Source organism: Triturus cristatus, chromosome 3_1 (assembly GCF_964204655.1).
Source record: "Triturus cristatus chromosome 3_1, aTriCri1.1, whole genome shotgun sequence".
Taxonomy (NCBI): domain Eukaryota; kingdom Metazoa; phylum Chordata; class Amphibia; order Caudata; family Salamandridae; genus Triturus; species Triturus cristatus.
In genome coordinates, this window is record NC_140583.1 from 520,860,486 (window position 1) to 520,872,923 (window position 12,438).

A 12,438-nucleotide genomic window follows, 5' to 3' on the forward strand; every position below is an offset into this window, starting at 1 on the left:
ATAATATCCCCTGGGCACTATCTGTTGCCAATTCGAGATCCCTCAACTCCCTGGTCAGGTCTACTACATACGCCCGAATCCTTGCCAGATTTTCAACCTGAAGTTGAACCTTGTCCCATTTCAATCTACGATTACCATTGAATGGGACAACCTCATTGGTTGACCTCAGGGGGGCGCTCTTCCCACGACCTTTTTGTTTGCCCCACCTCAACTTCATACACAGGGGGTTATGATCGCTGTCCTGTGAGGGTACCACCACCATATCTATTAGATCACACCACAAGGTGACATCCAATAGAATATAATCAATTCTGGACGGGCCACTAAGCCTATTAAAAGTCATTGCTCCCGCACGGTCAGAATGTGACCTACCATTTAATGCTCTTAGATTGTATTCCATTGTGAGGGCGTTGATCTGAATTGCCTTTGGTGACCATTTTTTGATTGGGGCGAGTGTCAGTGCCGGGATGGACCATCTAGAGTCCTCTTCCTCAATGCCCAAAGGGTCATCCCCACCGAGGGGTTCAAATGTGCAATTAAAATCCCCACCCACAATGATTTTAGAGCCTGAGGGACAGCTAGCTAGTGCCTGGTCCAAAATTGTTACTGTGCTTGAGGTTGTATTCCCCGGGGTCCCTCTGGAATAGATGTTAACTAGATCTATCCTACTACCTTTTATTGGTTCTACAAGTGAAAGGTGTTAGATGTCCCTACTCACTAAATCATAGGTAGAAACATCCCAGTTCAGTTCTATTTTAACCCAGACATGTAAACCCCCTGCAGGTCTGCCCTTCCCACAGCTTTGAGCAGGCAGAAAAAAGGTTGTATAACCAAGTTTGTGTACAGGAAGTAAGCTCCATGTCTCTTGGAACATGCATACATCGATCTTCTCGATGAAGATGTTCCATTCTGGGAGAAGCAACTTTTTTTGTAATCCCGCCACGTTCCAAGATACAATATGGATAGCCTCACTGCCTGTTACAAACGGGTCAGTAACAGCCCCCTGTTTCCCACCCAGCACCCCAGGAATAAAATCATTCGTAATTTTTAATGGGCATATTAGATTTGGCAATGGGCAGCCATCAGCACTACACGCCGACGACTGGGGATAAGTAGTGGTTACAATCCCTCCAGTAGCAGATCTATTAGTCACTGTTGATGCCTTAATCACAATGGCAGATCTGGTGGACTCACTATGGATCTCACAATCACTACCCGATGGTCTGGAGGCGCCTGGGCTGCCCTCCCTGCCCGGCGTTGACTGTAATCTTCAATCACATTCTTCCATACCAGAGAACACATCAAATCTGTTCTCTACCTCCAAGGGAGTGAAGGGTCTCAGGTGGTCCAGTCTCATGTTGACGTTTCTGTTACCTCTCGAAGGCACAGTATTCCACCTTGTAATGTCAACAGCAGGGGCTGAGTGTAGACCATGTGCCACGTACCCACTGGTGGGTACTCTAGGTATATTTGTAAAAATTAGTGGCTGTTTACTTATATAAGATAGAGGAAACACCAGAGATCTAGGGTAGAAATATGACAAAGCATGTGGGGTAATGCAGTTGTTACCATTTCCCCTGGGCCAGTTCAGTATGTAATCAGCTACACATGGGTCTCTAAAGTTAACTACCACTATGTCTCCCTCAATGTCTTTACATCTACCACCCAACCAAGGGAGACGTCTAACATGCAGTATCTCACCATTAAAGTTCTTGGTGAGTGGTCTGTGTAAACTGAGCCAATGCACGGTTTTGTTTTTCAACTGGGTGAATCCTTCTCTATTATTATCAACCAGAGGGGGCACCCCCGTTAGGACAACCACTAAGGGCTCAGCTTCTGGTGGTAGATTGACCTGTGGCCCGTTGTTCACCAGAGCCCCATAATCATTATCGATTCCCCGATTTCCTCCCATATTCCCAGGGGGTTCCGATGGTCTTCCCCCGGGGGAGACATTAGCTAAATTCTCAACCAAGGTATTTACAATCTTAGGGGGCGATAAACCTTGGTGGTTTAGAGCTGTCTGGTTAGTAGGTTGGGGTATAGCTTTAATACAATGGGGTGGGACATTAGGTGCAATAAAAGTAGGTGGTGGGCCTTTGAGGGTAGAGGGAACGGGCACATTCACCTGGCCTTTGACCAAATCTACCTTCCTGCTTAAAATAGATTCTATATCTGTAAGTCGTTTCTCCACCCTCTTCAAACTCTCAATGATGGGGAGGATAAGAGACCTAATCAGATGGTCAAGATTATCGTGTAGGACAACAGAGGGAGCTGACAGCAACGGTAGTTCAATGGCAACAGAGGGTGCCATCGATAATGATTCAACAGGAGTAGAGAATAGTTCGGAACTATTTGCATCCAGATCATGGCCTTCAGTGGGAGTAAAGGGGGGCAAGATGGGCATAGTTAATGATTCAACTACTTTCCCCGGTGTGGTTCTGACAGTCAATTTTATTTGCTTCCCAAACTCAGAATGGCTAATTTTAGACTTGACCGGCCCGCACCCTTCCTGCGTCTTATTTTACTTGGGGGGGGGGGGGGAGGGGGGGGGGGAGGGGGGGGCCATGATGCATAACCAGTTCAGTTTTCTTAGCGTTCTTCCTAACCGGTTTGCCACAACTGAGGGTGGGTGTTTTTAAGGTGACGGGAAAACCATTCAGACTGTGGAGGGGAGTGGCACTATCATCCGTATCGGTAGGGGTACACTGTATAAGGGAACAGTCCCGAAACAAATATGGGACACTATCCTGCGGGGATGGATCATTATCATCTTTACAACCACCTCCATCCCGAGAGGGAGACTGGGATGAGAGAGTTTCTTGGGCCCTAAGTTTTACACTTTCAACAGAGCGACGACGCTCCAACCTACGCTCAGCCAATGATTTTTCCCTACCCTCGTCCAACAGAACCCTAGAAAAATATTTGTCTATGGAACCTTTTATCACACACCCCGGTTTTTCCGAAGTAAGTTTGTCCGTCACCTGGGCCATTGCAGCAATGACAAACTAAGGGACAGGGCCCGGCCCGGCCCGGCCTCCCTCGGTCTCTGAGGGCCTTAGAGGGCCCGCCCTTTGCCCGGCCTGCGCCCCGCTGTCGCGGGATGTGGAGAGACGTAAATAAGTAGGGGAGGAGTCAGGAAGAGGTCGCCAGGTGTAGGTAATAGTGTTCGCGCTATGCGCCCTGGGCCTCGCAGTCCTGAGTAATGAAACCCCAGGGTCCGTAGCACACGATTGTGCAGTAAAATCCCAACTGATCCACAGCCTGGTCACAAGAACAACTTAACTCCAGCAGCAAAGACCAATGCCTGCCTTGCATGTATATATAGGTAAGTACAAGCCTTCTGATACTTACTTTGTGAGGTAGTCTGAAAAACCAGCAACCAGGAATATTGATGTCGTTATGAGGGCCGTTGCCATGGTGACAGGCGGGCAAGCTAATGTTAGGCAACTGGATGTCTTGCTCTCTCGATTTAGTCTGCAGTATAAGGTGAGACAAGAAGCATACTTTGTCATATGACATTTCAGTTTATGCTACTGGCAACATTACTCCTCTTTTACAGTCATAAAATATAACATAAGATATGTTTAATGAGGAAAAACACTCAACATTTGATCCATAACAAACACATGAAAATATTAAAATGTTCTCCCCCTGTAGTGAATTCTTTACTTCCAGGTCACTCCTTTCACAACATGCTTCTATGGCTAGAAAATGTGTCAAACCTACATCTGACAAGCTAGGAGGTACCCCAGTCCTCTATATGTACATCCCTTGACACACACTATTTTTGCAAAACGCTACTCACCTAAGTAGAAACCCCTATACTTGAATTCATTATGCTCTCTTTCATTCCAAACCGACCCACTAAAGAAATGGAATCTATGTCTGAGAGAAGAGGTTCTTAATCTATGGTCTGTGACTCCTAAATATTAGCAGATGAATAAAGTGTACAAGCATAAAAAAGCAAACTGGAAAATGTTAAACTCTCAATACATGTGAAGAAACTTGACATTGAAGTTTAAAAATTAAGTTGGTATATTTATCTAGCCACATTTATAAAAGACAGAATATATTATGGATGATTGGTGGCCTCAATTGAAGCACTGGTATGGGCCAACAACAACAGAGCATGCATTACAACGAGAAAAGACAAAGTGATAAGCTAGAGTCTAGCACAACATGTCGTCTCTTAGAAACACTAAATTTTTTAAAGCATCAAGTTTTCAATAAAAATTTCAATTTTGTTTTAATTAAATTGTAAATTAAATAAAATATTTCATAACTGGTGTATTTGTTTAATGTGTAATTGGCTCTGTATTTTTGTGTACTGCTTTGCAGACCCGTGCTGAAAGGGTAAATTTAGCCACGCTGACAAGGAGCTCTCACAAAGCCACTATCAGCACCGTGTGAGTTCAGCGACTTTAGGCTGGAAGAGGGCGGCAGTGCAAACAAGCATTGGCATAGCCAATAGGTCTCGCCATTGGGACCTTATAAGTGTTTAGCCATGCAACAGTTGATGTGGCTGCACCAAGGATATTGTGCTGCATAACTAAATATTTATAAGGTCCCAAAAGCAAGACCTACTGGCTATGGAATTTGAAATTATATTTAGGAATATGATGACTGTGGTTGACCTATGGATGATTTTCCCTGGTCCGAGATTGCTGTACTCTTTGTGGATGCACACTTGGCATACATGACAGCAACCTACTCCAGTATATGGTTGATAACCAAAATGCTGTTTTATGTACTTTAGTATGCTTTATTCATTATCATTTATTGGTTTTTTTTTACTACTTCTGGTAATTCCAACACGGTGAAAGGTAAAGTGACATCATTTCATAGTGATGATCTGGGGTCAAAGGTAATTTGCTGTCATCTAAGGGGCATATGGTGTAACTTGTGCTACCCTTAGCATTTTGGTGAATCAAGATCCATGCCTCTTGACAGGTTAGACGGCGTCCACCCTGTGAAAAGAGTGGGTAGACAGCGTCTACCCGCATGTACCCTCAAGTTGTGCCCTGGATAGGGGGAACAAACACAGGATAGACAAGCTGGGACAAAGAAAGACATGGATAAAGAAGCAAACAAATGAGAAAGACAACTAAGCCAACCAGTGGTAGGTACTGGGCAGGCTGTAAATCCCTTCATGGTAAGCCCGCAATAGGCTCGACCCAAATCAACCAAAAGCAACATGAAGTACCATTCACTGGTCAGAAAAAATGTCCCTACAAGCAGAACGTTCACATACTACAAACTAATGTACGACGCAGCAAATATTTTCGTATTTCTATTTCAGTGTAAAGTGGACTTAAACGTTGGGAGAGCCAAATGCGTACAAGCAACCCTTTGTGTAGAAGCAGCATAGCTAACTCACGCCAAATAGTTTTCTTTAGTTTGAGAAGCCGAGGTGCCTCCCGCCCACTTTCCCTACAGTTTGTCTGAGACACTATGGTGATTGGTGAATATAATATTGAATGATTCGGATTTGGTGTGCAATGCTCTCTTTTTGCCGTTTTTATCGCTGCAATTTCTAACCTCGTGGATAGGTTTGTTACATGGCTGTATTTTTTCTTGTACAACATGATATGTTGAGGCCCCATGTATCCGACATTAGTCCATGCATTCAAATATTATTCTGAGCCCACGGATATACACAATAAGGAAGGGTGGATCGCAGAAAGAATGTCCATTATCAGAACATTGAGACTAGATGAGATAAACACCAACCAACAATAAGTGCCGGGGCGTAACGCATCCCCCTGCAGGCCCTGCAGAGCCGGGCCCCTATCAATGCAGCGTGCCTTCATTGAGCACGAGGCCAATATTGTGAAACATGGGACACTAAGAGCTCCTCATCACATTCGGGGGGAGGGGGTCATCAATATGCGAATATGTGTTACGTGTATGCTACCACTGTCGCTAAACTATATGGGCACCGCCACTGACACGTGAGTGAATACAGGGATACCACTGGTAGTTACAGAAAGCTGCAGCTTTGTCGGCTATTGTAAAGAAAGTTTTAAGCACGCTAATTGGAGTTGCAATAAAAGTTATAGCCACACCCCTGTCACGGAACCACAAACACAACTTCGCTGCACAGCTTAATGCAAACCTGCTGCACGGGTTTTATCACTAGAAAACTCGCCAGTAATACCAATACTCACTAGTAAAACGCCACAGTTGCCCAGGAGCATTTAACAGGTTTGGGTCCCATCCGCTTCTCCCTGCAATGTTACCCGGTAAGCACGTGCAATATCACACCCACATACATCAGTCAATTAAAAATAAATTGTAAGAGCGCCAAACACTTTTGTGCGCAAAAAATATAGAAACAAAAAAACAGTTGGTGTTGCGTGGGGAACAATGGAGAGTAGGAGTTGGCGTAGGGGCACTAGAGAGACAGCAACATAGTGGGAGAAGGAAACGAGAGACATAGCAACACGAGGTCTGGGGGGAAAAGTACACAGGACTAGTTAGGAGCCTAGAAGGAGAGGGCAAGCAGAGAGCGGGATGGGTGTGGGGAAAAACACAAGAGCTAGAGCAAGCCCGGGAGTGGTTGGTGCGTGCGTAGTCTTCACTTTTCAAGCACTGCACTCGTGCTTGTAGCGCGCCACTGCTCGCTCCCGCAAGGTGGATGCCGCCACAAGCACGAGTGCAGTGCTTGAAAAGTGAAGACCGATAGCTAAAGGTCCTCCTAGAGCAACGCATGCACGCTGCCTACGCGAGACCTAAAAACGATGGACTGGAGTGCATTTAATGCTGCATGGTACTATTAGGGCAGAACAAGGGGACCCCCATTTTTGTTTTTGCAGATTTTATATAGCGAGAACTCGACGCCAAGGTATTGGAGCGCTTTACATGAGCACCGGTTACATTACACATTCAGGCACGGGGAGATTAAGTGATTTGCCCAGAATCACAGGATGTGGACACGACCCTGAGGCTCGAACCCTGGTTTCCAGCACCAAAGACGGCCCATGAGAAGTGACAGAGGGCAAAATACAATGGACTGAAGTGCAGTTCAGGCTGCATGGTACTATTAGGGCAGAACAAGGTGACCTCCATAGGAAGTGACAGAGGGCAAAAAATGGTGGAGTACAGTCCCAAGAAATTGCAGCGGCTGAGATTCCTCCCGGTGTGCTACTCATCAGCCTTGTGTTTTACCTCTTCAATACCCTGACATTTTGACCATCATCACTTCGGATTCAGCTTATATTAGAAAACGTGAAGCAATGGGTCAACAAAAGCACACTTCTCTCGGCTAGAAATACAGACCTGCCCAAAAATGACATAACCTGGTGCGAAGGGGCAGTATTATACATCCCCATGTGCATTCAAGATTGCCACTTATTGAGTATTTCAGATATATTGTAGACATTATTTTTCAACGAGCTCCGACTCAAACACTTACTTCTGTGATGCAGTCTGTGTGTGCATTAGGATGGGGGGAATAGAGGGGGTGCAATCACTCTTTAAAAACAACTACTACTGGAGCATTGTATTTATAATTTGAAGCGCAGACTAGAGGAGGAAGAGAAGTCTCATATCTGCCAAATGACACCAGGGTGATCTTTGACACATTCATCCACTTCTGGGACTTGTAGTTTTGCTTCTAGCACAGCAAGGTCAGCTCAGACATCAAGGGGCTCAGAGTACTGTTGGCTAAAAAGCCGTGAGCGACATACAGTCGCGCACACTTCTCTCGGCTAGAAATACAGACCTGCCCAAAAATGACATAACCTGGTGCGAAGGGGCAGTATTATACATCCCCATGTGCATTCAAGATTGCCACTTATTGAGTATTTCAGATATATTGTAGACATTATTTTTCAACGAGCTCCGACTCAAACACTTACTTCTGTGATGCAGTCTGTGTGTGCATTAGGATGGGGGGAATAGAGGGGGTGCAATCACTCTTTAAAAACAACTACTACTGGAGCATTGTATTTATAATTTGAAGCGCAGACTAGAGGAGGAAGAGAAGTCTCATATCTGCCAAATGACACCAGGGTGATCTTTGACACATTCATCCACTTCTGGGACTTGTAGTTTTGCTTCTAGCACAGCAAGGTCAGCTCAGACATCAAGGGGCTCAGAGTACTGTTGGCTAAAAAGCCGTGAGCGACTTACAGTGTCACTTGAACATTTGGCAGCTAAAGGGAGAGAGGACAGTAACTTTAAAGACAGGAAGTTGTCGATGCTTCTGACCAGTTGAAGCGAGGCAGACATCTGACGTATTCCGCCGTCACCCGTGGGTAGCTGGGTCAGTCCTCTGGTCTCCTCTCTGCACTCGGACATGTGCCCCATTTCTAAATAACAAAATCCTCAGGATGCAAAGACCTTACGAGGTGCCCCCGCCCGCCCTCTAATAGCTTCTCGGGGGAGAAGTGGGGGGGTCCTCACGTCACCTTGTTCATAGCTGAAGTGCCAAAAACGACGACGCTGACCCTTTATTTTACGTCCCAAAAACACGGTATTTTGAGGACGTCCGGAAATCCCCAACACATGTCTGTCTCTCTCTCTTTCAACAAGGGACATCGATCACCGCATCAAGGAAGAGGGCAGAAGTGGAATAAACCCCTCCCCTTGGGAGTCCTTTAACTACCTGTGGCAGAGGCTGTCTGTCCAATAGACAAAGGCATTAAACCGAAAGCAAAAATCTGAAGCGTTTTGTAAACGCTGCCAACATATAGAAGCGGAAAAAGCAAGACCAAACGGTGAATAAATGAACCCTCTGATAAACTACCTGAGCAGGACATCGCGATGCTGCACAGTTCCAGATCCCTGTCCTCTCGGCAATTGTAGAAGGCATTAAATTGAAAGTGAAACGAACTATTTTCTAAACGCTGCCAACACACAGAAGCGGAAAAGTCACGAACGTAATTAAAAACGGTGAACAAATGAATCATCTAATAAATAACCTGAGCTGGACATAGCGACGCTGCACAGTGCGAGACCCCTGTCCCCTCTGCAATAGTAAAATGCATTAAACCGAAAATGAAAATCAAAAGTGTTTTCTTAACGCTGTCAACACATTGAAGGAAACAAGGGGCCAGAGGAACGTGCTGTCACCACGCCAAGGTGGTTTAAAAACATAAATAAACAAGACGACAGAGGAACGTGCTGTTACCAAATTGACAAGTGGCAGTAAAAGCGATCGCTTTTTCGTTGCTATGACAACGAAAGAATCGCAAGACGGCGTCGGGCTGTCCACAGTCCGACGGGCACGCGCTTGCTGTCTGCTATGGACACATGGCGAGAGCAGCCATGTTTGTCCATGCAGACGCGTGCATGCAAGCCCTCCGCAGAATTGATTACAAAAGGTACTCGCAATAGCGAGAGCAGCGCATGCGCTGCTTTCACTAGGCAAGATCTAAAATGGTAGTGGGGGTGGAAGCCAGGGAAAAAGGTTATTTTTCTTCAAGTTTGGATAAGGAAGAAAGGCTTCCGCAGAAGCAGGTGGTGTGACTGTCATGAGGCTATGTATTTTTTTCGGTCCACTGTATCTAATGACGGGGTGTAAGGGCATATCGAATCCAGATGATGCTGTGGGTGGGTGACCGGAGGCCACAGCCAAGTATTTTTTAGGTCTTGCTTAGGCAGAGCTTGAACTTTATCTTCGAGACATGCTCTATTCAGGATATGGCATTAAGCTCCGTAAACGTCCTACCCATCTTATTAATTGGCTCCTGTTACTGTCCTTTGTAAATAGTGGCTTTTCATTGGTTAATAGGCTTAGTAGTCCCTCCTTCGTACCGACTTTTCTCTTATTGTAACCTCCCATGAGGACTGCCTCTGTTACATGTCCTGTTACTTTTTAAGTTATTTATTAGTTAATCCACACTCTTTTCTGCTTTTTGCTTCTTTACACAGCCATGCATGCTCCATCTATTGGGCTGCAGCTGACTCCTCCTCCTCGTTGGCTCCCACTTTTCAACTGAAGCTGCTCCTCTCTCCTGCTTTTTCAAACACAGGGCCAACAATACGCTTATGTTTAGGATTTATGCTTTTTAGCATTTGTGGCTTGCACACTTGTTATGGCAACTCTAGGTGCTTCACCTTGCTTCAACCGCCGCCTCCCCCACCGGCGAAGTATGAGTGTACCGCTGGCAGAGCTGTTTAGATCTGAAAATCTTCACCAATGTGTTCAGTCTGCAAAATATCCATCAGGTTGGTGACACGTATGTGTTTGTCAGCTTAAACACAGAGCGCAAGCTTTGTTTCAGGCAGTAATCTGTTTGTACATTAATTTTACTTTTTTTTGTTATCTAACAAAACTGTAATGCCTACAAACTGTTTTCTTGACATTGTATTTAACTGCTTTCTCACTCCCTCCTTCACTAATCTACAATGCCTTGGCTCTTCCGCCCCTACCCTGACCAATATCTTTGTTGAAAGCACTAATGGTAGGTCTGTGCTAACCATGAGAATCATGGCTTTGAATACCAGCCTCGTGGCTACCTGCATATCATACTTTGGAAGTAGATCTAATGTATATGCTCTTACGGATGAAGCCGTACAACCTTGGAAATGTTTGCCTCTGTTTAGTTATCTATTGGGTGCATTTCTTTTCTTCAAAGGAGTAGTGGGCTTTGCTGTGCATACGCTGTGTAGCATTTTTACTGACTTCCAGTGGGAGCCGGTTCAATACTTGATTGGTCAACCTGGATTGCTTCAAAGTTGGTAGAGTAGACTTGTGCTAGACTTCACGGGAATGTACCGGTTGTTCGTGACTTGTAGCAAGCAGAGTCAGATGTACTGGCAGTGATCTCAACAAGCATTCTTGTCAGAAACAAGTGAGCTTTTAAAAAGGGCATTAATGTTTGTGCCTGCTCAAACTTTCTTCAAGGTTTGTCTAATCCAGATGTAGTCTACACTGTCAGTGCTTTTAATTGTGATAAATGTAGAAACCTGCACTTGTCCCCTATTTCTAAAAATTGAGAACACTGGATGGGTAGCCTTGCGGTTAAATATCCTGGTTTACATAGTGCATGTAACGTAAGGTAGGGTATTGATTTGATATTCATCCATTTACTTTCTTGTGCACGGGCGCCACGCTTTTTTTCAGCACGCACCCGCTTTCATATTTACAACACGGGTGCTGCACTTTCTGTTGCACCACGCCACCCGCTTTTATATTTACAAAGGCAATAGCTGAAAGTTTCGCAAATGCGAGACCTACTGTATTGCAAATTCTTGTTGTTTAATATATGATGATGGGCAGAGAGGGGTCTATGTCGAGGGTGGTGTGAGCGGGTGGCAGGACGCCTTTTGATTTTTCAAGATATGGTCCAGCTGATGTGAGGCAAGTGACATCCCTACTGAATCCTATTCCACCACAAATAGGAGGCCTGCGGCCTTACATTACATTGTTAGGCTGAACTCAAATTGCAATCTGTTTATCAGTGCAAAACAATAAACCATGTCCTTAAATAATGATTCGGAATAGGGTGAAAGTACGGGAACATCTGTGAGAGAGACACATGGTCCAATGCCCACCTGTAGGGGCCACCCCTTATAGTGTCCCTCCTCATCCATCATTGCCTAATAGAGGAATGTGCTATTCCTCATATCCTGATACTCACAGGTGTCCTGGAAAGGGTAATCTGACGATTCATCTGACAGATTAACATTCACCTTAGTTTGACTTGGCCCAGGCTTGTTTTCCTGGACTTGAATACAATGAGTTTACTCCTTCTCCTTGCATTTTCTGAGGGTCTGCTTTAGTGACCTAACAGGTACTTCATTTCTTGGCCCTTAATTCTTACTGTGTTTTCTATGTTTTCAGCATTTTTCTCTCTGCCCAGCTTGGATTTTTTAGTGTTCAATGGTAATGCCAGCCGAGCTATTGCTGTGAGTGACATTGAGGGACGTGTCAATTATGTTAACATTGAAGGTTTCAGCATTGGAGATAATGATTATAAAGGTGCCAGCATCAGGGGGTTACAATGTCAGTCAAACATCTTTATTTCGTCAAATAACAGTGTGATTTAACATAAATACATTTGGGCGTAAAAGGCAATTGTAGTCATTAAAACATTGAAACGCTTGAATTTAAAATAATTTTAAAAAAACAAAACGATAAAATGTAAGCATTCAATAAAAGGTTTACAGACTCATAACGATTTCTAATCTGAATTGTTTTTCTAATAAAATTGAAAACTGAAAAACATATGTCTGTCATGTTTAATCTTTGTAAGAACTCAATTGCTACCTGAAAACGGTTAATCTCTGCCTTATTCAGCAAAGGGACCAAAAAGGCGATCCTCGGTTCTGAATATAAAGAGCAGAATAAAATAAAATGGCTTGTACTCTGTTTTGTGACATTATTACAATGGCATGGTAGTAAGTCCCGTTGCAACATGCATTGTGTAGGAAAGGCTACTTTAAAATGGATTAGGTTTAATTGAAAATATGTTAAAAGAAGATTATATT

At 44.5% G+C, this 12,438-nt stretch overlaps 1 protein-coding gene across 4 annotated transcripts in view; it reads right to left on the bottom strand.

Moving 5' to 3' along the window:
- POLG (DNA polymerase gamma, catalytic subunit) overlaps positions 1-12,438 on the bottom strand; it is an 862,381-nt gene that overhangs the window by 298,896 nt on the left and 551,047 nt on the right. For all 4 annotated transcript variants that reach the window (XM_085644442.1, XM_085644444.1, XM_085644443.1 and 1 more), the window contains one exon: positions 3,352-3,474. In XM_085644442.1, the coding sequence (XP_085500568.1) occupies positions 3,352-3,474 (123 nt within the window). The remainder of the gene's footprint in view (positions 1-3,351; positions 3,475-12,438) is intronic.